This window comes from Tribolium madens, unplaced genomic scaffold (assembly GCF_015345945.1).
Source record: "Tribolium madens isolate multiple individuals breed KSU strain unplaced genomic scaffold, Tmad_KSU_1.1 Scaffold_97;HRSCAF=244;Tcas5.2_LG3a, whole genome shotgun sequence".
Lineage (NCBI taxonomy): Eukaryota > Metazoa > Arthropoda > Insecta > Coleoptera > Tenebrionidae > Tribolium > Tribolium madens.
In genome coordinates this window covers 14,252,264-14,277,864 of record NW_025401069.1, presented here as the reverse complement: position 1 = coordinate 14,277,864, position 25,601 = coordinate 14,252,264, and the positions used below count along the sequence as shown (strand labels likewise).

General features: G+C 30.4%; 3 protein-coding genes and 1 pseudogene across 3 annotated transcripts in view; 1 reads left to right on the top strand and 3 right to left on the bottom strand.

Moving 5' to 3' along the window:
• Nucleotides 1–6: 6 nt before the first annotated feature.
• LOC123014620 (zinc finger protein 711-like) lies at nucleotides 7–1,889 on the bottom strand. The gene is made up of 2 exons (XM_044413827.1): nucleotides 1,763–1,889; nucleotides 7–1,597 (listed from the first exon to the last, which is right to left on the bottom strand). Exons 1-2 carry the CDS (start codon nucleotides 1,813–1,815, stop codon nucleotides 478–480), a joined length of 1,173 nt encoding a protein of 390 aa, XP_044269762.1. The 5' UTR covers nucleotides 1,816–1,889; the 3' UTR covers nucleotides 7–477.
• A 938-nt stretch (nucleotides 1,890–2,827) lies between these two features.
• Nucleotides 2,828–4,208, bottom strand: LOC123014607 (zinc finger protein 711-like). The gene is made up of 2 exons (XM_044413807.1): nucleotides 4,017–4,208; nucleotides 2,828–3,937 (listed from the first exon to the last, which is right to left on the bottom strand). The coding sequence occupies exons 1-2, from the start codon at nucleotides 4,067–4,069 to the stop codon at nucleotides 2,905–2,907; spliced, it is 1,086 nt and encodes a 361-aa protein (XP_044269742.1). The 5' UTR covers nucleotides 4,070–4,208; the 3' UTR covers nucleotides 2,828–2,904.
• Nucleotides 4,134–10,673, bottom strand: LOC123014887 (annotated as a pseudogene).
• The window catches only part of LOC123014885 (dynein axonemal heavy chain 5), a 58,893-nt gene continuing 43,965 nt past the window's right edge, over nucleotides 10,674–25,601 (top strand). Inside the window, 11 exon segments of the mRNA XM_044414182.1 lie at nucleotides 10,674–10,827; nucleotides 13,273–13,410; nucleotides 16,540–16,827; nucleotides 16,873–17,625; nucleotides 17,669–17,993; nucleotides 21,032–21,403; nucleotides 22,630–22,811; nucleotides 22,898–23,104; nucleotides 23,149–23,337; nucleotides 23,385–23,892; nucleotides 23,946–24,106. Of these exon segments, the coding sequence (XP_044270117.1) occupies nucleotides 10,732–10,827; nucleotides 13,273–13,410; nucleotides 16,540–16,827; nucleotides 16,873–17,625; nucleotides 17,669–17,993; nucleotides 21,032–21,403; nucleotides 22,630–22,811; nucleotides 22,898–23,104; nucleotides 23,149–23,337; nucleotides 23,385–23,892; nucleotides 23,946–24,106 (3,219 nt within the window). The 5' untranslated portion in view covers nucleotides 10,674–10,731.

The window sequence follows — 25,601 nt, the reverse complement described above, 5'->3', positions numbered from 1 at the left end:
GAAAAGTTGGGTTAGGTTGGAAAAATGTGGGTTTTTGTACCTTTTTGGGTATTCTTAAAACTGTCCAGTTCCGACTGGATTTTTCTTTGCAGGTCTTCACTCATTGCACGGTTTTGTAAGACGAAATATTAATAAATTTTAATTTTTTTTCTTGTCCCAACAAATGTCAAAAGGCAGTTTGACCAACTATTTATTTAGGAATTTTTGCATTGCCAACATATTGGACAATGGACAAGAAATTTTTATAAAAGAGAATCAATCATTCTTAAAGTTTATTTTTAAATTCAGATAAATACTTGAAAATTAAAGATGAGAATTACAATTATTCCACATTGGCCAAATATTTTAAATAGCRAATGCTACTAAAAACAAAAAACTCAATTTGAAATGTGTTTAGTGTTTTTCAAGGAAAGACTTGAATTTCTCTGATAAAAAAACACATTATGTTGTAATTTTTAAATGTTTAGCTAAGAATTCTTATTTATGTTGTTTCTTCGTGTGTTGTCTCAAAGCCCATCTTGTTTTCGCCTCATAATCACAAAGTTTACACCGAACGAGAGTGTTAGTATGTTTTGTGTTAATGTGTTGTTTCAAATTACTCTTAAGTTTGGACTTAAATTCACAATGTTCACATTTGAACCATTGYATTTCTGAATCGTCCAAATGTCTAGAAATCACGTGTCTTTTAAAACTATCAAAGTTTTCATTTTCATAATCACAATTTGTACATTTGTAAGCTCCCTTTTCTCCTAGATTCTTTTTTACGTATTTGGTAAAAATGCCATATCTCTTAGCCAATAATTCACTACTTTTGGCTTTGTGCAGTGTATTCACATGTCGGTTCAWATAGAAACTCAATTTAGCRTTGTAGTCACAAAGTTCACACGAGTAGCGGAAGRTAGGGTCGTGTTTTTGGGTCATATGTTTTTTCAACTCTTTTTTAAGTTTACATTTAAATGGACAATATTCACATTTGAACCACTGGGTTTCGGAATCGTCCATATGTTTAAAGATCATATGTTTTTTCAAAATTCCTAAATACATYGTTTTGTAATCACAATGTGTACATTTGAAGACAGGACGGAAGTTAGGCGACTCGTGTTTTACAATCATGTGACGTTTCAAATTCTCCTTGAGTTTACACTTATAAGAACAATGCTTACATTTGTACCAARTGATTTTGGAATCATCTGTATGTCTACACATCACATGTCTTCTCAAATTGGTTACAACCCTAGTTTCAAAATCACAGTCTGTACATTTSAAAACYCTCCTCCTTTGATGTTTAGTAAAAATGGAGTGTCTCYAAACCAATAATTGTGAAAACGCCTTGAAATCACATTTGTGACATTTGAAGCTTTTGGGTTCGACATGTTGTGATGTGTGACCTTGAAAAATGTGACATCTCAGTTGTGATAAGAATTGTGTTTCAAATGTTATGCATTTGTGACACTTGTAATTTTCAAGGCCACCACTGAAACAATTAAATTTTTGTTCGCTGTTTTCGTGTATTTTTGCGTGGSTTCTTATCCTGGATAAGAGTTTTGTCTTGAACGAGCATTTCTCGCATCCATAATACAGTTTCAGTTCGTCAAATCTGAAAAAAAGTAAGGTTAACTGGGGGCTACTTTCGAAAAATTTGTTACGCAATAAATATCTTAAATTACTATTTAAGACTTCGTTTATCAAAACAAGTCATATTGAAATCACTTTTATTCGGTTGCATAATTGTATTGTCTCAGAGTCCTCCTTCATTAATTACCTTTCCTCCTCCACTTCCACTTTTACTGGGCTCAAATTTGTGGAAAACATCATTATTTTTCTGATGTTTACTTTTCTGAACACAAGTTCTTAATTAAATGAGGTTAAAAATAACAAAACAGTTGCCAACACCACAGAATAAAAATACTTTAGGTTGAGTAAACTTAGAGAAAAATCACATTATTCTTGATGTTAAAGCGATTGTTATTACTATATCTGTGTTTTAACCACTAAAAGGCAAGTTTTCCTTTAGAGCCCTTTTAAAACTATAATTTTGTTTAAATGTCTGTTGTATTCATAATATTCTATTTAAACWCTCTCAAAAATTTATCAAATGGAAATAAAAGGGTTTTGTAACCTTCAGTTTAATGAACATAAAATCAAATTTAAAAACTGAAGTTAATACTATTTTGCTCTGAYGTACAGATYTAAACATACATTTTATGATTTTTTGCCTTCAAAAGTTGAAGAAAACTTCAAATTGTATTTAAGTTGGTAACTCAGTATCTAATTTAAATTGAAATAGTATCAAGTAATCGTACTAGTTGAGGACGTATGTCGGCCCGCAGTTCGTATGTCAACTAAATGTCAAAAAATTACGTTACAAAAAATACAAGTTGTTAGAATTTACTACAAAAATAAATTTGACATTTTTAGTTGTCATTAAAAGACGTTTTATCTTTCGCAGACATACGTATACTCTTTTCCATATTAATGTGCATCAAGTAGGTTGTAGAAGTCTAAATGCATCTTTAATTTAAAGGCCGATTCACACAAAAAATGTCATTAATGTCATTCAGTACAAATTMAATCACATTAATAATGACAAATTACGTTGTTCATTTTAATAATTTTTTGCTACCTCAAAAACTGGGGTACACATTTATTTGAGAAAATAATTTTTAGAGATTGAGATTGGAATTGTTTAAATTTTCGCAGGGTTGCCACCTTAACATGATCCATTTCAACGACTACTTCGATGCACATTAATATGAAAACCATTATAGGATAGGACGAAAATATAGTGTGTTTGATGAAAGAAAGAAAATAAGTTTGTACTTGAAACACTCGGTATATTTGACATTGGTTTTAAAGGCCACCTTAACGTGTGCTTTCAAAAGAGATTTAGTCTTACATTTAAAATCACAAATGTTTGCCATTGCTATGTTGTATTTTTAAATGTTTATCCAATGATTTTTTATATTTTGCTTTGTAACTACAATGGACACAGTGAAACCAATCCTCAGGAGCCGTGTGTTGTTTATTCACGTGTTGTTGCAAATCATATCTTGTTTTCTCRTCACAATCACAAAGTTTACACCGAAAAAGAGTCTTAGTGTGTTTTGCGATAATGTGTAGTTTTAAATTACCCTTGAATTTGGATTTATATTCACAATGTTCACATTTGAACCACTGGATCTGAGAATCGTCCAAATGTTTAGAAATCACGTGTCTTTTAAAAGTGTTAAAATTTTTATTGTCGTAATCGCAATTTGTACATTTGTAAGTTCCCTTCTCTCCTAGTTTCTTTCGTAGATATTTAGTGAAAATGACATCTCCCTTAGCCAATGATTCACTACTTTTGGCTTTGTGTCGTGCATTCACGTGTTGTTGGAACTGAGACTTCACTTTAGCCTTATAATCACAAAGTTTACACGAATAGCGAAAATTAGAATCGTGTTTGTGGGTCATGTGTTGTTTCAAATTATGCTTAAGTTTACATTTATACGAACAATGATTACATTTGAACCATTGGATTTCGGACGCATTTGTATGTCTAGAAATCACATGTCTTCTCAAATTGGTTATACCCCTAGTTTCAAAATCACATTCTTTACATTTCAAAACGCTTCTCCTTTGATGTCTAGTAAAAATGGAGTGTCTCATAACCAATAATTGCGAAAACGAGTTGAAATCACATTTGTGACATTTGAAGCTTTTGGGTTCGACATGTTGTGATGTGTGACCTTGAAAAATGTGACATCTCAGTTGTGACAAGAATTGTGTTTCAAATGTTATGCATTTGTGACACTTGTAATTTTCAAGGCCACTACTTAAACAATTAAATTTTTGTTCGCTGTTTTCGTGTATTTTTGCGTGGCTTCTTATCCTGGATAAGAGTTTTGTCTTAAATGAGCATTTCTCGCATCCGTAATACAGTTTCAATCCGTCAAATCTGAAAAAAAGTAAGGTTAATTGGGGGCTACCTTCGAAACATTTGTTACGCAAATGAAAATTATTATTTACTTCATTACCTTTCTTCCTCCTCTTCTAGTTTAATTAGGCTCAAATTTGTGGAAAACACCATTTTTCTGGTGTTTTCTTTTTAACAAATCAAATGAAATTAAGAAGGTTAACATAACAATTGCCAATCACAGACAGGAGAGATTTTTTTGGTGTATTCTGATCACAAGCTAAGATCACAAAAAAATGAGGTTAAACACAAATGCCAACACTACAGAATTGAAATATACTAAAGATTGGGTGCGTTCACAAATTTAGAAAAAGAAAAACACTAACACTATAAAAATAAATTTTATCGTCTTATAAAATAAATAACTACAGTTTATATTTTAATAAATTGCTGGTGGGGGTAGTGTGATTAAGAACACGACATGACTCCGTCTGTTTTTGACATTTGACAGCTTCTGACATTGTAGTACTAAAGTCAAAAATTAAAGCTACTCCCTGGTATTTGGATTTTTATAGGGCTTATAAATATTAGTCTCAAAATTAAAAATGAAATATAAATGACCTACGTGACGGTAAGACACACTTTTGACGTACGTCACTAGCTCTGTGTTACTTCATCGCATTTGTTAAAGTGAGATAAATAGCGTGACGTACAGTTGGAGACAAAATACTTTGGACGTCAATGTCACTTGAGTGACATTAAATTGTAAAAGATGCTTTAGGACTGTTAACCTTATTTTTAGCTACTGTCAATCATAGTTGACAAGTTTTTGATAGGAAGGAAAATATAATAGCTGTCATTAATTTAAAATTGTCATTCATTTTAACGTTAAAGCTTGAATWACATTAAAGTGTCAGAAATGTGACGACCAAAGTATTTTGTCTCCAATTGTACCATACGCAAATACACTGGCGGACCCGGAATTTTAAACGATTTGTCATTCGACTGACATAAAAATAAATGTAAATCGGGCCTTAGGCAACTAACCTCACTTCGGGCTTTTGTAATTTTTATACTAAAAGCTAGAGAAAAAATGACAACACATCAAAATAACTTATATATAAAAACACATATTGCTGGCATTATTGTTTTGGAAAATCAACGCCAAAAATAAAATTCAACTAAAACTATCAAATTTTAATTTCAAATGTCAATCYTAATGACAATAAAGCGTGGCTTACATTGACATTTTTTGAACTGACATAAATTTGATGTCCAAAATTCCGTGTCCGCCAGTGTACGTAGCGAGAGAGCAACAAGGCTGAAAAGAGACAGCTATTTGGTACGTCTTTCGAGTTATTAATTGATCCACACGCATATAATTAAAAAACGAACTTTATTATTGTTGCAGTGTTTTAATTATTATTGGATAATGTYCCAACCGTAGTTGATTATTTAAAAAAAATCGACAATGCACACTTTTTATTGCAAAAATGCAAGTTTAAGTTGTTTGATCTTTTATTTTATGTGAATGAATTTGTAAAAATTGCTGTACCACCAAATTCTTCAGTTGATGTATTTTTTAATATTTCTTGTAATAGTATATTACATAACGAGTGACAACTACTTTGCGATTGAAAAAAATAAATAAATTAGAGTAGGCAGTGATTAAAATCCTTCAAATAGCAATCCTGATTTTTGACAAGTTTGCGTTTTATTTATTTTGAGTGTAATAATGTTCACTTTAAAGCAGCAAATTTTTATTGTTACAAGTTATTACAAAAACAAGACGAAAACTTCCAGTTTGTGTGGAAAATTTCCAACAAAATTTGTTACCAACTGTAGAAAATTAATCGTCGCCTACTATAATTATTTTTATTTTTTTTTGGATCGCACGGTATAACCCACAAGTGTGTAATTTTGGTTTAGAAGCCCCACAAATGCGTTAGAAACTTTCCACCGAGTTTTGTACACTATTTTTTCTACGACACTAAAAAAAGTCATTTATTACAAAATATTTAGTTTTTAGAATCAATAAAATTAATGATCAGATTATTAATTTCTTATTGTATTAATATAAAATAAAAACCCATGGAAAGTGTTATAAACTTACATTTTCATATGATACACTAAGTACTACATAAAAATTCTCAAAATACGTTTGAATGATAGACTCGTGATGTTTTTTTAGTGATTCTTTTCAACTCTTGACAAAACAATTTATTCGTATTTTTTTTAAGACATGCATATCAAGACTTTCAACAACATTTTTGTTTCTTCACACATTTGAAGAAAACAAGTCTGATTTTTTTTATGCAATTTAATTATCTGATTGGTTATACAAAAATAACAAAATTTCATCGATCTAATTTTACTTTAAGCTTTTAATTGATATGTCAATGGTACATGCCTGCGCCAGGTGCAAATTACTTAAAAATCTTGAGGTGTTTGTTAACAACACCTAATTAGTTCGCATAAAGTTCGCAGATTGTAACCTCGCATCACATAAATTCTTTATTCATGATTCACAATTAAAAAGACAACAGTGAAACATGAAAAAATTTCAAAAACTTGATWTCCCGGATCTATCTTAAAAAGTAAGTGCTTAATTCACAGCTTATTAGTTGCTCGGTTTGTGATTTAATTGTTTTTTTTTTAATTAAAAACTGTGCTTAATTAAAATCTATTAAAAATGCAAATATATTTTTGTAATATTAGCTCTTTAAAAACGTTTTTAGTTTTCGTGCCAGTCAGAGATTTGCATGTTCAACAATCCATGACTTCACATGCAATGCTATTGTAGATCTATTTTAATTATCTATTTACATTCTAGAAAAATGTTTTTATGTAAATTATTGTTATAGTGATTACTGTGATCGTACACATTTTTTTAATGCAATACACTAATAATACAGGGTGCGCCAGAATTCGGGCCCCAGAGAAAAATGTGAGGTAAGATACCAGGAACATGGAAAAAATGTTAAAAAAATTCTATCGAAAAAAATTTCGAAGTTATGAGAGTTTTTCAAGTTTTTTTTTGCTACAGGCAAAAGAGGAAACAAGGAAGCTGTCTCCTAAATTGTAACTCTGTTTAATGTTATTTGTGGCTTTTATTGGAAAAWTTTTTGTACCTTTTCTAAATAKTTMTAAAAAACATATACAAGATCATCATTAATAGACATAAAAAATGTCAACTGTCAAAATGTCAAAATTTTTGACAGATAYAATTTTTTAAACATTTTTCCCATATTGCTGGGATCTTATTTTACTTGAAATTTTTTTCTGGGGCGCGAATTCTGACACACCCTGTAGAGTAAAAGAATAGAACAGAGAATAGCAAGAAAAAAAAGAAAAATCCCAAAATTACTTCTGAAATGCGTTATTTTTAATTATTTTGTTGAAGTTTTGGTGAAAATTTTTATAAATTTGTGCCTTATTTTTGCTTAGGCCACGTCAGGTCAGGTTGATAAGTTTAAAGTATTTTTTATCAAAAAACAAACTATATTTTGACAAAACATGGCAAAAATTGCAAAATTGACTGCAAAATGAGTTTGTTGTAAATTTAGTAGCGTTTTTTACCGAGAAACTCATAAAATGTCTTATTTTTGTTGATTTTCTAAGATTTAGAGCAAATTGAATGAATTTGAAAAATTTTCCCAAACGATAAGGCAAGAAATTGTAAAATTAAGTCTGAAATGCGCTATTTTTTGAATTATCAAGCGTTTTTCCAAAAAACTCCCAAAATTCGTGAGATTTTACCAAAACTAAGTAGGGAATTRCAAAATTACTTCTAAAATTCATTATTTTTGATTATTTTTATGAGTTTAAAAAATTTACTGAGGAACTTAATAAATTCTAGATTTTGTCAAAATAACGCAGAAAATTGCGAAATTAGGTCTAAAAAGCCTTATTTTCACTTATTTCGATAAGTTTTAAACATTTTTTAATCAAGAAACTAAATAAATTAAAAAGATTTTGCAAAACAAGGCAAAAAATTGTAAAATTGGCTCTGAAATACGTATTTTTTATGATATTAGGAGCATTTTTCACCTAGAAACTTACTGAATTCCTGAAATCTTGCGACCACAATGCAAAAAATTACAATATTATTCTGAAATGCAATATTTTTACTCTCCAAAATTGTAACGTTGTTTAATGTTATTTGTGGTTTTTATTGACAAAATTTTTGTACTTTTACTAAATAATTATAAAAAAACAAATACAAGATCAGAATTATGTCAAATGTCAACATTTTTTGACATAGAATTTTTTAAACATTTTTTCCCTGTTCTTGGTATCTTATCTTACTTGAAATTTTTCTCTGGGGCGCGAGTTTTGACACACATATCTTGCAAAAAGTCTAAAAAGCTTGTCCTTAATGTGCGTGATTTTGTCATATTAATGAAATAGACCGCTGAAACCACGGAGAAAATCCCCGATATCGCACAGCTCCAACCAATACATTACTATATCTTATTGAAAAAGCGGTTATTTAATTCAATTCGTCTACGAATTCGTTWCAAACACAGCTGTTGTTCTCAACAAAAAAGTTTTGTGTTTTTTACTGGATTAAAATGGCTGATGAAGATGAACTCAACAAGGTTGGTCGTAATATTAAAATTATTCAAATTTAATAGCTTGCTGTTTTTGCTGTTTTGTCGATAATTTTACAATGAGCATAATTAATTATCATTTATTAATAAAGCTGAACTTTGGTGTAATAAATACTTTCTTATTGCGAGTTAACACGACGACCCGGCGCATCCGCCAATTTTTTATTACCAAAAGTTTTTATTTTATTATTTCGATGAAATTTTCTCGAATCAAATGCAAGTATTTCCAATTTAGAAATTTTATTTTTAGACAAATCTAAAATTTTTAAATGATCTAAACCTATAAATGTCCTGTTTACAATTTTCGTTAATTTATTTCCACTCAAGCTTAACTTGAGAAGAGTTGTAAGGCCGACAAAAGCTTCATTTTCGATTCCAGTTATTTCGAGAAGAGATAAATTCAAATGGTCTAGAAATTTCAAACCTACGAAAGTCCCACTTGCTAAAATTTTACTCTTTTTAAAAATTGTGTGTATTTCAAATTGTTTCAAACTGTCTAGTCCCTGAAAAGCACCCGGATTTATTCCCGTCACTTGACTTTCGTGGAAATAAAAATTTTCCAGATATTTGAGACCCTTGAAACAATCTTTTGACAAACTCACTTGTGAATTGGAAATGTTCAAAGTTACCACATGATTCAGCCATTTAAATGTATGACTTGTCAAGTTTGCATTTACAAATGTGATATTCAAGAGATTTAGACGATTTCCAAACGCGAAAGAATTTTRCGAAAACACTGCAATTCTGTTTTTAGAAAGATCGAGTTGTTTTAGTCTTTTCAAAAAAGTYAAAGTTTCTGGTAAAATTATTTCGATGAAATTTTCTCGCAAACTGAGAATTTGTAACCAAGACAAGCCTCGAAATGTTTTTGGTTCAATGCAACAAATGGAAGATTTAGATAAATCGATTTCTTCGGGTGACTTTACAAAAGCACAAGAGTTATTTAATAATTTTTGCATTTTATTACTTGACATGATCACACTTTTTGCTGACAAATTACACAAAAAGGACAAATCTGAATCTGAAAGTTTATTATTGTGCACTTTTAACAATTCAAGTCGGCTAAAATTTCGAAAATTAATTTTCTCTAATAAATTATTTTCGAGATTTAATTCAAGTAAATTGTCACTTCCGAAAAAAGCCCTTTCTTGTATTAACTCAATTCTGGAATTGGATAAATTGATAAATTTCAAACTATGACAATCGATAAATAAATGGTTATTAAGTTTTTTTAAAAAATTAAATGATAAATCGATTGTTTGAACAAGTGTCAAGTTTTTAAAAACTTTTACACTTAAATATGATATTTGGTTAACACTCAGATTCAAAGTGTCTGTCAAATATAAACCGGAAAAAGCATTAATTTGTATTTTCTCAATTGAACACTTTGATAAATCTAAAGTGCTCACAAAACTGCCTTCAAAAGTGTAATTTTTGAGTTCGATTATTGGGTTTGAACTAATGTTGAGAACAGGTGGATTATCATTGAGAGAATAATCAGAAAAAAAGCCAAAATTCTTAAAAGCAAATCTCTCAATGTTGGTTATAGAAGAATTAAATAAATTAATGTTTATATAAGTTTCGCCTTTAAACAAGTTTGAATGCAAAGTCACCAGTTTATTGTTATGTAAATCCAATGAAAAATGAACATTGTTTAAAAATGAAAAATTAGTCTTCACTCACAATTACTTTCTAATTTCAAATTACCAAATTTAATTTTATTCAAAAACTCGATATTTCTTAAGGGATTATGACCAATATCTAATTCGCCAAAATATAAATTATCACCAAATATTCGATTTCGTTAAAAATCAAATCGAAATACCCAATTAGAGAAAAATTAAATACGAAAAACGCTCGTACAAGTCTGTGTTGATCAAAGTCGTAATAATCGTATCAAAAAATTAAATAAAAATTAATTAAAAAAATGATAATAATAAGATAAAAAAGAAATAAAACAGATAATTTTATCAAGAAATTTTTAGATTAATTAAAATTATTTGCCTTTCTTTTCATATTTTTTGCTTTTTAATTTCGGAAATTTGCTCTATAAGCTGGGTCAAAAACCACAAATAAACATAAAGTGTGAATATTGACACAACAAATTCGATCAAACGAAAGTCGCTTGGATACAATACATTTTTATTGGGTAAAGTGTTAAGCATTACAATGATATTTTAACGTGAAATACTTTATTAAAAAACGTATAAAAACACATATAAAATGTCTAAACCACCTATAAAGAGCAAGTTTGGGGTGATTAAAGGCTTAAGAAGATTGGCTTTGCCCAACAGATCAATGAGCGAGAAATCATTAAATGTAAGTAGCTTAAGCATCAAACGTTTTAGACAAAAATACAGGGTGTGTAAGATAAGGTACCAGGAACATGGAAAAATGTTTAAAAAAATCTATCTGTCAAAAAATTTTGACATTTATTTTTTTTTATGCCTATTTAATAATACCGATGCTCTTGTGTATGTTTTTTATTAATTATTTAGTAAAGGTACAAAAATTTTGCCAATAAAAGCCATAAATAACATTAAACGAAGTTACAATTTAGGACGAGTAAAAATATTGCATTTCAGAAATAATTTTGTAATTTTTTGCATTGTTGTTGCAAGATTTCAGAAATTTAGTAAGTTTCTAGGTAAAAAATGCAACTAATATCATAAAAAATAACGTATTTCAGAGTCAATTTTACAATTTTTTGCCTTGTTTTGCAAAATCTTTTTAATTTATTTAGTTTCTTGATTAAAAAATGTTTGAAACTTATCGAAATAAGTGAAAATAAGGCTTTTTAGACCTAATTTCCCAATTTTCTGCTTTATTTTGGCAAAATCTACAATTTATTAAGTTCCTCAGTAAAACGTTTTAAACTCATCAAAATAATCAAAAATAGTGAATTTCAAAAGTAATTTTGAAATATTACTTAGTTTGATCAAATCTCACAAATTTCTGAAGTTTTTTGGAAAAACGCTTGATAATTTAAAAAATAGCGCATTTCAGACGTAATTTTACAATTTCTTGCCTCATCGTTTTAGCAAATTTTTTCAAATTAATTTAATTTTGCAGGAAGAATGCTCTAAATCTCAGAAAATATACAAAAATAAGACGAGTTTCTCGGTAAAAAACGCTACTAAATTTACAACAAATTCATTTTGGAGTCAATTTTGCAATTTTTTGTCCAGTTTTGTCAAAATATTTTTTTGTTTTTTGATAAAAAATGCTTTAAACTTATCAACCTAACCTGACGTGACCTAAGCAAAAATAAAGCCTTTAAAAATTTTCAGCAAAACTTCAACAAAATTCATCAAAATAATTGAAAATGACGCATTTCAGAAGTAATTTTGGAATTTTTTGCCTTGTCACAAGATTTCAGGAATTTAGTAAGTTTCTAGGTAAGAAATGCTCCTAAATATCATAAAAAAATAACGTATTTCAGAACCAATTTTACAATTTTTTGTTTTGTTTTGCAAAAACTTTTTAATTTAATTAGTTTTTTGATTAAAAGTGAAAATAGGACTTTTTAGACCTAATTTCGCAATTTTCTGCTTTATTTTGGCAAAATCTAGAATTTATTAAGTTCCTCAGTAAATTTCTTTAAATTCATCAAAATAATCAAAAATTGTGAATTTTAGAAGTAATTTTGGAATTAAGTATTGGTAAAATCTCATGAATTTTGGGAGTTTTTTGGAAAAAAATAACTGAGACTTTATTTTACAATTTCTTGCCTCATCGTTTTGGGATTTTAGAAAACAAACAAAAATTAGACATTTTAGACCTAATTTAATTATTTGTTTCCTTGTTTTAACAAAATTTCCAAAATTTGGTGAGTCTCTCAGGGTTTTTTGATAAAAAATGTTTTAAACTTATCAACCTTACCTGACGTGACTTAAGCAAAAATAAGGCCTTTTAAAATCTCACAAATTTATAAAACTTTTCACCAAAACTTCAACAAAATAACTGAAAATAACGCATTTAAGAAGTAATTTTGGAATTTTTCTTTTCTTTCTATTCTCTGTTCTGTTTTTTTACTCTACAGGGTGCGTCAAAACTCGCGCCCCAGAGAAAAATTTCATGTAAGTTAAGATACCAGGAACATGAAAAAATATTTAAAAAAAAGTCTGTCAAAAATTTTGACATTTGACATTTTTTATGTCTATTTAATGATGATCAAGTATAGATTTTTGTCTGTGGCAAAACAACTTGGAAAATTATTTTTTAAACATATGTATTATAAATAAATAGAGTCAAAATGCAAAATTTAAATTCTCATATCTTCGAAATTTTTATCGATAGAATTTTCCATATTTTTGCTATCTTACCTCTGGGGCGTGAGTTCTGGCGCACTCTGTATCATTATGAAACGAAACGTAATTCAATAATTATTTTTCAAGAATTAATCAATAACTTTTACCATTATTATTACTATAAAAGAGAGCCTTTTAATAAATGACTCTCCATTCTGTACTTGACAAGCAATTTAAATGAATTTTAAAATTTTGACCTTTGAAAATAACTGGTGCCAGGAACTTCAGTGTTCTACAATTACATCACACTTCTCACTAAGCATAACTAAGTGACATGAAATGCGATCGCGTGCCTTTTGCATAACCCCAGCATTGTGTCTCTGAAAATGTTCGTCTACGGGCCCCAGGGACACTACTCAGAATCAGAACCTGAAACTGATTCTGAAGATGATCCCGAAATTATGCTCATGGTAAAAAATCGCAATTTTGTAATCAAAAAATAATTTTTTTGCAGCGGAGACGGGAAGAATGTGAGCGGAAGGCTCGAAGGGGCGAAATGGACCCCCGATTGGAATTTGCATTTCAACTCCTGATGGACGCCACTGGACTACCTAGACATGAAATCATGGATCACGTGTTTGAGGGCGATATGGTGAGGGTTTTGGCACTTTGAAGTGGATAAATTAGCTTTGTTTTTGTTTCCTTTTTTATACATTTTTTTAAATAAAAGCTTATTTTTAAAAAATATTTTTTTTATTATTTATTTTTAGTCTTTCCTTTTTTATGTTTTGTGACACACTTTAAATTTCAATCACAAAGAAAGTTTTTGTTTATTGAATTCTGTCTCAAACAATGATGTTAAAATTTCAACGCTTAAAAAACCCAGCGACCTAAAATTGGTCTATTTTTGCATGTTTTTTAAATGCTATGTAGAATTTTTTTAAAAAATCTATTAATATCTAAGCATGTAAAAGTGTTTCAAAAAAATTTCACAAAAATTTGAAATATTTTACCAAAACTAAGCAGAAAGTTACAAAATTCATTCTGAAATGCATTATTTCTGATCATTTGAATAGATTTTGAAACGTTTTACGCATAGAATTTTAAAATTTTCCTGAAAACCAAATATTAGTTGCAAAATTACATAAAAAAAAGAGTTGATTTGTAAATTTAAAACTTTTTCCGCAGTAAAACTGTTTGAATTCGAAAAAGATTGCTAAAATAAGGTAGAAGTTTCCGAAATTTTATCTAAAATGCCTTATTTCTGCCTTCAAAGCAAGTGTTTCAGTGGAAAAATCTTAAAAGATGAAGAACTTTTCAACAAAGTTGAAAATTGTAACCTTATTGGTCCTGAAATGGCTTTATTTTTCCCTATTTTGAGCGTTTTTTTTACTGTAAAACTTAGATTTCGTTAAAACAAAGCAGAAAAGTTGTAAAATTAAATAATCTAAAATGGGTTATTTTCGCATGTTTTTTGAAAATGTTAAGTAGAAATCTGTTTTAATGTCTTTTATTTTCTACGCGTTTAGGAGTGCTTTTTCCAAAATTTCACAAAAAATCGAAATATTTTACCAAAACCAAGCAGAAAGTTAATTTTTTTTCTGAAATACTTGGATTTAGAGCGTTTTACGTTTTGAATTTTAAAAATTTCCCCAAAAACTAAATAGACACTCGTAAAAATGAGCCTGGAATATTTTTCAGCGAGAAACTCATGAAATTTGCTAGATTTTGCCAAAAAAAAAAAATAGAAAATTACAAAATTAGGGTTAAAAACCCTAGCAACTTGTAGGATTTTTTTTGCTCTATCGAATGGAGTTATTTATAAATTATTAATTAAAGCTAAAAGCTTATAAAAATAGCAGCCTAAAAACTGGCTATTTTTGCATGTTTTTTAAAATCCCATGTAGAAATTTATCTTAAAATCTATTATTATCTAAGCATGTAGAAGTGTTTCACTGAAAATTCGAAATATTTTACCTAAACCAAGCAGGAAGTTACAAAATTCATTCTGAAATGCATTATTTCTGTTCATTTCAGTAGATTTTAAAACATTTTACGCATTGAATTTTAAAATTTTCCTGAAAATTAAATAAAAAGTTGCAAAATTACATCAAGAAATGAGTTAATTTGTAAATTTAGAATATTTTCAACAGTAAAACTTTTTGAATTCGGAAAAAATTGGCCAAAAAAGGTGGAACTTTATCTAAAATGCCTTATTTCTAAGTTTTTCTCTGGAAAAATCACAAAATACCAAAAACTTTTCCACAAAACCTAAAATTGTGACCTTCTTAATCCTGAAATGCTTTATTTTTCTTTATTTTAATTGTCTTTAAGCGTTTTTCAGTGTAAAAGTTGCAAAATTAAATAATCTAAAATGAATTATTTTCGCAGGATTTTTCAGAATTTTAAGTAAAAATTTGTTTTAAAATCTATTATTTTCGAACGTTTAGGAGAGTTTTTTTCCAAAATTTCACAAAAAAAGCAAAACCAAGCAGAAAGTTTTTTTTCTGAGATTTAGAACCTTTTTCGTTTTGAATTTAAAAAAATTCTCTAAAAGTAAGTAAAAAGTTGTGAAATTACATTAAAAATGTAACGAGATGTAGCGAGAAACTCACCAAATTCGATAGATTTTGAAAAGAAAATAGAAAATTTTAGTAAAACTTTTTGAATTGAAAAAAAATTGCCAAAATAAGGTAGAAGTATCTGAAACTCTATTTAAAATGCCTTATTTCTGAGTTTAAAGAAAGTTTTTCACTGGAAAAATCACAAAATACGAAAAACTTTACCACAAAACTGAAAATTGTGATCTTATTGGTCCTGAAATGCTTTATTTTTCCTTATTTTGAGCGTTTTTCACGGTAAAACTTAGATTTCGTTAAAACAAAGCAGAAAAGTTGTAAAATAAAATAATCTAAAAAGGGTTGTTTTCTCAAATTTTAAGTAGAAATTTGTTTTATTTTCTTAGCATTTAGGAGTGCTTTTTCCAAAATTTAACAAAAAAATCGAAAGTTACAATTTTTTTCTAGGATTTAAAGCGTTTTATGTTTTTAATTTAAAAAATTTCATAAAAACTACATAAAAACTTGTAAAATTACATCAAATATGATTTAATTTGTAAATTTAGAACGTTTTCCACAGTAAAACTTTTTGAATTCGAAAAAAATTGCCAAAATAAGGTAGAAGTTTCTGAGATTTTTTCTAAAATGCCTTATTTCTGAGTTTATAGAAAGTTTTTCAGTGGAAAAAATCACAAAATACGAAAAACTCTTCCACAAAACTGAAAACATGCGTTGTGTTTGTTGTGTGAAAATATGTATGTATATGACTACCCATGTAAGTCATTGATGGGTTATAAATTGTATTTATTCTTGTATTTATTCCTTGAATAAATCATATCTATCTATCAAAATTGTGCTCTGAAATGGTTTATTTTTCTTTATTTTGATAGATTTTGAGCGTTTTTCACGGTAAAACTTAGTTTTCGTTAAAACAAAGCTGAAAAGTTGTTTTTTGAAAATTTTAAGTTTAATTTTTTGATTTTTCAAGTGTTTAGGAGTGTTTTTTTCAAAATTTCACAAAAATTTTACCAAAACCAAGCAGAAATACTTGGATTTAGAGCGTTTTATGTTTTGAAATTGAAAATTTTCCTGAAAACTAAATAAAAACTTGTAAAATTACGTCAAAAATGAGTCTAGAGTATTTCTCAGCGAAAAACTCCCAAAGTCGATAAAAGAAAAAAGAAAATGACAAAATTGCTAAAAGCTCAAAAAAATTTTTGCAGCTCGATGAGATAAACCAACTCTTCTTGCCCCACATGAAAAGCAAACTCATGTGGTTTTACCAAGACGTTGAAGAGACAGAATTACCACCCATAGACCCCTCGAAGGCTACTACAAGTCGCCAAATGCAACCCAGCACCAGTCGTCAAGCCCTCCTTCAACAACTCCAACCCACATACAAGAAAAAACTCTTTTTGACCGACGGCTGGGACGTCCCTTTGGACGGCATCTGCATCTACATTTTCCGCACTAGCACCACCAAACAACTCCCAGAGGAAGGCTTCCAAAAAGTGGTAACCCCCCCTCCTGGTCCCCTAACTCCCTTTTTCTTCCAGGACTTGTTCTGTGGTGTAATCGACGCCCAAAGAATCGGTTTGATAACAACAGTGGAACGCATCATCGAACACGTCTTCATGGAGGCTCTAGCCCACCCAAGTCCCGACTGCGAAGACGACACTGCTAATTGCCCAATGGTCAAAAACCAGCTTTTGCCCGGCTTGCGCTCCTTCTGCAGTGCTTTGAAAGTCTGCGAGGAGGTTTGCAACGAGGGGAATCTCTTCGACGACGGCGCTGGGGGGGCCCTCATGTCGCCCCTCGACCCTGACGAAGTCCGCGAACTCTCGAAACACGTCGAGAAAGTAGCCCCGTTGGAGGACCGAGTCAAAACGTGGTCAAAACGCTTGACTGAAATCCTGAAAGAGAGCGAGCAAGTCAGGAGGGAGAACGACTCCTCGGGGCCCCAAGACGAACTAGAGTATTGGAAAAAAAGGGGGGCCCAATTCTCCCAAATCACGAATCAAGTCAATTCGAGTGAGGTGCAAATGACGATTCTTTGTCTTCGATTAGCACGTTCTAAAGTCCTGAAAGAGTGGCTCGAAACCGATAAAAAAATCACGTTTTGTTACAATGAAGCCAAAGATAATGCAAAGTTTATCCAAGCTTTGGAAAAAAATTGTCACTCTTTGTATCTCGACGATCCTGTTAAAATGCGAGACTCCATTTTGGGGTTACTCCAAACCGTGCGTTTGATTCACAGCATTTCGCAGTTTTATAACACTTCTGAAAGGACTTCAGCGTTGATGGTCAAGGTAAAAAAGTTTCAGTTTTTCAGTTTAGTAACCGCCGTTTCAGATCACCAATCAAATGATTGAAACTTGCAAGGATTATATTACCTGTCGTGGGCAGGAGACAATCTGGTCCCAAGATCGGGCTTTTGTCAAGGACAAATTGACACAATGCATAATGTTGAATAAAGTCTACCGAAAAACCTACGCTTTGGTCAAAAACCAGCCCTTTTTGCCCGGTCAACAGTCGTTCAATTTCTCCGAAAATTACGTTTTTGGAAAATTTGACGCTTTTTGTCGAAGACTTGCCCGGATTATTGCAACTTTTGATTTGATTGACGATTACACCAGTTTGTTTCAAAGACGCATGGAGGGGTTGTTGTTGGGCGATGGTATAGTTTATTTCAGTAAAACACCAAAATCAATTTTTTCTATTTTGCGTCTGAAAGAGAGATTATTTCGATACCAAAACCGATGCTTTAATGAGACATTTCAACACCGAAAATAGACTAGTGCAATTTGCTTTGTAGAAGTTGGTAATGGTGATTTTCAGCGGCGTTTTGAACAATGTACATGAAATTTTGAAAAATATACAGGGTGGCCAAACAAGTTGAAAAAGTCCATTAGTAACCTTCAAATGGAAGAATTAAAAAAAATATATATAGGACATTAGAAAATTTTAAATAGTTTCTGACAATATGTGCTAATTGTGATTAAAAAATTCCTTTATTTCAAAAATCTTTGAATTCTCACTAATTTTTGAAATAATTTTTGTAGAACTTTGATAAAATCAACACTAATTTCTTAAAGTGGCTTTAGTGACAAAAAAATATTTTGAAACTTTAAAAATGTAAAATGTAAAAATAACTTATTCTCTCGCATTAGCAATTTTGGAGATGCTAAAAGTGAAAACGGCGAAATGCGGAGACTAAGCAAAGATAGAAAACGAAAATTTAATAAAAAAACTATGGATCGCAAAACTTTCATGGCTGAAAAGGGCCTAAAAGTGACTAATTTTTGACCTAATTAGCGATTTTTTGCTTTTTCAAGCAAAAATTTGGGAAGAAACGCGTTTCTTCGGCTTATATTGGCAAAATCTTGCTCAGAAACGATAAACGAAGCAAAACAATCAAAAATAGCGTAATATTCTATCTAATTTGATGAGTTTTAGGTTTGTTTTGTCGAAATTTTGCAAAATAAATTAATTTTAGTCTCAAAAATAAACTAAATCTAACGAAACAGACCAAAATTACATAAATTTCAATCTAATTTGATGATTTTTTGGCTTACATTGGCTAAACCTTATGAAAAAACTAAGTTTTGTGCTTAAACACTCGAAAAAAGAAAAAAAACATCGTTTTTGACCTTATTTCGCATTTTTTGTTTGTTTTCTTGGGCAGAAATTTGCGAAAAAAAGTGCGTTTCTGACCGAAAAACGTTCATAATTGTTTGGAAAACTAAAAAATTGCTTGCTTAATTTTTGATGCTTTTAAGTGATTTTCAATTCTGCAAAATCTTGCTCAAAAACAAACTAATCAAAAATAACATCATTTTGTGAATTTTAGATTTGTTTTGGCCAAACGCCCAGAAAAAGTAAACTTTAAAAAACATACAGGGTGTCCCAGCAAATTGAAAAAGTCTATTAGTGACCTTCAAATGGTAAAATAAAAAATATATAGGACATTAGAAAATTTTAAATAGTTTCTGACAATATGTGCTAATTGTAATTAAAAAATTCCCTTATTTCAAAAATCTTTGAATTTTTCTATATCGAGCATAAAACACGTGACATTCTTACTAATTTTTGAAATAATTTTTGTAGAACTTTGATAAAATCAACACTAATTTCTTAAAGTGGCTTTAGTGATATATTTAGTAATATTTTTAAACTTTAAAAATGTAAAATGTAAAAATTAATTTAATTTACTCTCTCGCAGTAGCAATTTTGGACATGCTAAAAGTGCAAAACGGCAAAATGCGGAGACTAAGCAAAGATAGAAAACGAAAATTTAATTAAAAAACTATGGATCGCGAAACTTTCATGGCTGAAAAGGCCGAAAAGTGACTAATTTTTGACCTAATTAGCGATTTTTTTGTTTTTTTGAGCAAAAATTTGGGCTTATATTGGCAAAATCTTGCTCAGAAACAATAAACGAAGCAAACATAGAGTAATTTTCTATCCAGTTTGATGAGTTTTAGGTTTGTTTTGACGAAATTTTGCAAAATAAATTAATTTTAGTCTCCAAAATAAACTAAATATAACGAAACAGACCAAAATTACATAAATTTCAATCTAATTTGATGATTTTTTGGCTTACATTGGCTAATCTTTATGAAAAAACTAAGTTTTCTGCTTAAACGCTCAAAAAAAGAAAAAAACATCGTTTTTGACCTTATTTAGCATTTTTTGTATGTTTTTTGAGCAGAAATTTGCGAAAAAAAGTGCGTTTCTGACCGAAAAACGTAGAAAACTAAAAAATTGCTTAATTTTTGATGCTTTTAAGTGATTTTTGATTTATTCTGCAAAATCTTACTCAAAAACAAACTAAATAAAACAAAATAACATCAAAAAAAGTAAATGTAATTTATTTTCTAGAGGTTGGTAATGGTGATTTTGGTTTTGAACAATGTGCAGTATTCATTGTAAATTCAACAAAACTTTAAAAAATATACAGAGTGTCCCAACGAGTTGAAAAAGTCCATTAGTGACCTTTAAATGGCAAAATTAAAAAAAATATTTAGGATATTAGAAAATTTTAAATAGTTTCTGACAATATGTGCTAATTGTAATTAAAAAATTTCTTTATTTCAAAAATCTTTGAATTTGTCTATGTCGAGCATAAAACACGTGACATTCTTACTAATTTTTGAAATAATTTTTGTAGAACTTTGATAAAATCTACACTAATTTCTTAAAGTGGCTTTAGTGACAAAAAAAATATTTTGAAACTTTAAAAATGTAAAATGTAAAAATATTTCTAGATGTCTTAGTTTTGTGTAATAAATTTTGAAAAAGTGCAGGTTTTTGTCAAAAAAACCGTGTTATTTTTTTAAAAACATTGTCATAAAAATCTACATCCAAAAACGCTAAGAAATATATAGTGTTTCATTTAAAAAAACACAAGTTTGAATTGTAACTTATTTTTGAAACACGCTGTATAGTTGAAAATAATTTTAGGCGATGGACTATCAATGTCCTTTAAATTTTTTTAAATTTTACCATTGAAAGGTCACTAATGGACTTTTTCAACTCGCTGGGACATCCTGTATATTTGACACTTCAAAAATCGAATTTTGTGATATTTATTACCAACCACCACCTTGTAAGGGCAAAAGTTTCTAAATTTAGACATGCAAAATAGAAAAAATAGTATAAAAATTTCTTTCAAGTCTCTTGCCTTGAAACGAGTTCTTTAATATATTATTTTAGCCCTTGAAGAAGCCATTCAGAATTTTAACGAAATTAAATCCATCGTCATGAACAAATCGTATGACTATTTGGATCAAAGAAATAACGAGTTTAATAACGATTTCAAGCTGTTTTTGGCCCAAACTGACGAACTCAAAGAGAATATTGGAAACATCATTGAGAGGAATTTCGATAGTGTGTGGGAGACTCCTCAAGGGATTCGATTTTTGACACGATTTGAAAAAGTTAGCGAGAAAATTCCCTTGACACGAATGGACGATAAGTATGACCGAATTCTGAAATACTGTGAAAAAGAAGTCGATCGCATTATCAAAATGTACAAGAAGCAGAAAGACGACCCTCCGGTACCTATAATGTTCCCACCGATTGCTGGTAACGAAAATTATAAATACAGGGTGTCGGGAAAAAAACGTTGAAAGACCTCGGGGGGTGGTTGTCTAGGTCAAAATAAGAAAAAAAGTTCCTATGGACCAATGCCCGGAGATGCTCCGTAAGGGAGCTAGAGCCCTCTGAAGAAAGTCATATATTTTTGACATTTCCAAAGACGTAAAATTTTGCTTCGGAAGGTTTTAGAAATATTTTTGAAAGATTCGGATTTACTGGCTAATTTTCTTCCAAAATTGTTTCTTGTGTTATTTCAGTACGACGCACCGTTTTCGAGAAAAACGAGTAAAATGTTTAATATTATACAGGGCGTTAAAAAAGATCGTAATATATTCCAGGAGGTAATAGTATGGACCAAAACAAACAAAAAAGTCTTAATAAACATAGGTCCGCAAAGTAACAATTTCGGAAATATCGAAAATTATTCGTTTTTGAAACATTTGTTAATACTTTTTTGTTTTTTTTATCTTTTTTTAACACCCTGTAAAACGACGCTTGTAAAAGATAAAAAATTCTCGATTTAAATTTTCATTTTTTGGTGTTCAGCCCTGTTTACTTAAAGACTAATTTCTAACATAATTTTATTTAAAAAAAAATCAACTATGTTTTGGAAATTTTCAAAAAAACTTATTTTTCTGTAAAGTGTCTTTTATGTGGCAAATACGACAAAAAGTTATTAACAAAAGTTGTTTAGAATCATCATCTAGGTCTCTATACCAAAATTCAAAATTATCGGCCAACTATGATTTTAATTTTTTTTCCAAAATAGTTGATTTTTAGTAACAAATACGTTAAAAAGTTGTTTAGGAGTAATAATGTAAGTGTGAATTTTTTTCTATTCATAATAAATAAAATTCTTTGATTTGTGAAATAAACAAAAAAAAAATAAAAAATCATAGTGGGCCGATAATTTTGAAATTTGGCATACCGGCCTAGATATTGATTCTAAATAACTTTTTTTAATAACTTTATGTACTATTTTCCACACTACTCTGTAGTAAAATAAGTATTTTTTTGAAAATTTCCAAGGCATTCCTGATTTTTCAAAACCAAAATTATGTTAGGATATATATAAGATCAAGTTACCGCTCTAGCTCCCTTATGAAGCATTTCCGGACATAGGTCCATAGGAACTTTTTTTCTTATTATGACCTATGGAAGCACCCCCCGAAATCTTTCGAAGTTTTTTTTGCACACCCTGTATATATTTGCAGGTCGTATTAAATGGGCCAGATCATTGCTTTGCCACTTGGACGAACTCCTTTCATGCGTCACAACTCACCACATTTTAAAAAATCTCCCAGCAACGGCGGAATTATCCCGAAGACATAAAGCAGCAGAAACGACACTAAAATCATACGAAACCGATATGGTGGCCATTTGGATGAATCAACATGTAATAAGCTATTTTCCCGGTCGGGAAATTTGTCATTACATCCCGTGGTGTTTTTTTTTTCCAAAAACATAACTTGACAATTTCAGATTTGCGACGTGGATGGTTGTTTAAAGCGCCACCTTTTGGCCGTGTGTCCCGAACAACAACGCCTTAAAGTCAACCTTCATAACACCATCCCACTTTTGATCCGCGAAACCGACTTAATGATCAAAATGGACCTTCCTGTACCAATGGTAGCTTTGACACTGTATTCCAAACAGGAGCATTTTAGTTTGATTAAAGACCACCTCCAGGTAGGGAAACCCACTTTTCCATAGCTTTTCAATAAAATTATCAGTTTTTGATCGAGGATTTGCTAACAGTTGTGCGATGTGTGAAACTTGAAGTGAGACCTCTGTTTTTGCCCCATTTGGTCAAACTGACCGACATCGTGGCGGAAGGTTTGCATAGATTGACTTGGGTTTCAGCCGATTGGAAGAAATTCGTCGATAGAGCAAACGAGAGTATTAACAAGTTTAAAGTTTTGGTAATTTCGAAGATTCAAGAGAAAATTCAACGAAATAATGGTTTTAGACCGAACGAGTCCATGATGTTTACACTAATCGAGTCTTGGAGGTCCTCACCACCATGCAATCGGTCCAACTCCACGCTCTACCAGAGGAAGACGATCCTTGGAGCGTTGACGACTTCTGCGACAAAATGGACCACGTTTGTAGGTCAGCAGCGACGGAATTGCACCGAAAAAGCCTCATGGTGGAGGAAGCCGTCGAGGAAATTCTAACTCTGGTACGCAAAGCCCAGATTGGTGACTCCCAATCCCAGGAGGAGTTCTTCTCTGAAGAAGATCACGCCGAAATTGAGAGTTCTTCGACTCAACAACAGTCAGATTGGACTCTAGTTTGGGAATGTTTCGAGAAACCCCATCTTTTGCTCAGTGGGGGCATGTCAAAGGCTATGGAAGACATGGTTCGAGGAGCAGTGAACGAAATGAGACGCTACTACAGCAGAAAAGTGGTAGATGTCCTAGTGAAGGTCACAAGACAGTCTTTAGAGGCTCTCCGAAGACGATTTTCCATCGATTGTATGAAATTTGACCAAGAGTGGGCAAAAAATAAGGGAATTTTCTAGATCAAGCAGAACGAACTCCAGTTTTTGTCCTGAATTCGGTTCTGATGATCCCCAAAGTGGCCATTCAACCGAATTTGGAGGAAGTGCAAGAAGTGTTGAACTTGGCTGGGAGGAATATCACTTCAGTGTCAAAAGGAGTGGGACAATGGACGGGAGGAAAGCCACAGGTGTGTTCCTTTTTCTGTGTTGCTTTCACAATGTATACAAAGTGTTCCGGGTAAACCCCACATTAGAATATTGGGAGTTTGAATAATATTTATCTAAAATTTTGTTTATAGTTCTCATCAATGAAAATATTTTCAAGATGGCGGCACTTCCTGTTACACCGGAAGTGGGTATCAACTTTTTTATTTTAAAGAGAAAGTTATGTTTTTCATTGCGTTTTGGGATTACTTCCCCATACTTAAATTTAACCGTTTTTGAAATATTCAGACCTTTTTAATTTTTTTTGGATTTGAATCTTGCTATTCAAAAACCGATAACTCTACCATTTTTTATTTTGTTGAAACCGTATTTGGGTATACGAGAGAGAAAGGTTTGATCAAATACCCTTAACTCAATTTTTTTAAATAAAAGACCCCAATTTTTTCTTCACTAAATAGGGGAGAATTTAGTTTTGCTTCGATTAACATTAACATTCCCTATAGGTATAGGGTTTGATAGTTTTCAAGTTATGTTCTTTTGTTATTGTGAGAAATTCATTAGCCTAGCTACTTTAACATAGGTTGTCATCAAAATAAGAAAAAAATAGAATATCAAAGTTGTTCAAATTTAGATTAAATAAATAGTCAATGTGGTCAAATCCTGTCGGATTTGATTAAGAGTTTCATTTTTATTTAGTAAAGTGTTAATCGAAACTTTTCAAAACATCGTGCTACAAAAGACAGTTGGGGAGACTAAAAAAGTGTCAAATGTACCGGCTTAAAAAAATTCTAGACTTGCAAAAAAACATTTAAATTTGTTTTAAAGAAATACTGAAATTTAAAAAAATGTCGATCGAGGCTTTTTTAAAACTATTGACTATTGGATTTTGTCAAAATTTACAAAAGGGGCCCGCGGCTTTGCCGCTCGCCATTTTCTAAACCTCACACTATCTGATTTCCAAACATTTTACATAATTAATAAAAACTCAGATTATCGGTTTTTTTTCTTCTTCTTGGATCTTCTTGGTATGGAAAATAAAAGTTTGGTGTGACGGGCTAATCGTGTTTTTGTTTATCGGTTTTTGTCAAAATTTATATTTATATCCATTTTATTTTCTTTTTCAAAATTCAAAATTGTGGCCTTCCATTTGAAAAAAATTGAGTTACGGGTGTTTGAAGTTTAATTTTTTAGGTTTGTTAATTATTTTTCCAATTACAGATACACGAAATACAAGATTAACGTTTCTTTTCATATGCCCACATACGATTTCAAAATAATTAAAAATGGTAAAGTTTTCGATTTTTGGAGAGGAAGATGCAAATTAAAAAAAATTCAAAAAAACCTGTTAAATTTAGGTAGGGAAGTTATAAATACACCAAAGGAAAGATCTAACTTTTCTTTTTCATATGCAAAAATACGATTTCAAAATAATTAAAAAAGGTCGAGTTATCGATTTTAGGAGAGGAAGAGGCACATTAAAAAAATTTCAAAAAAGTCTAAATATTTCAAAAATGGTTA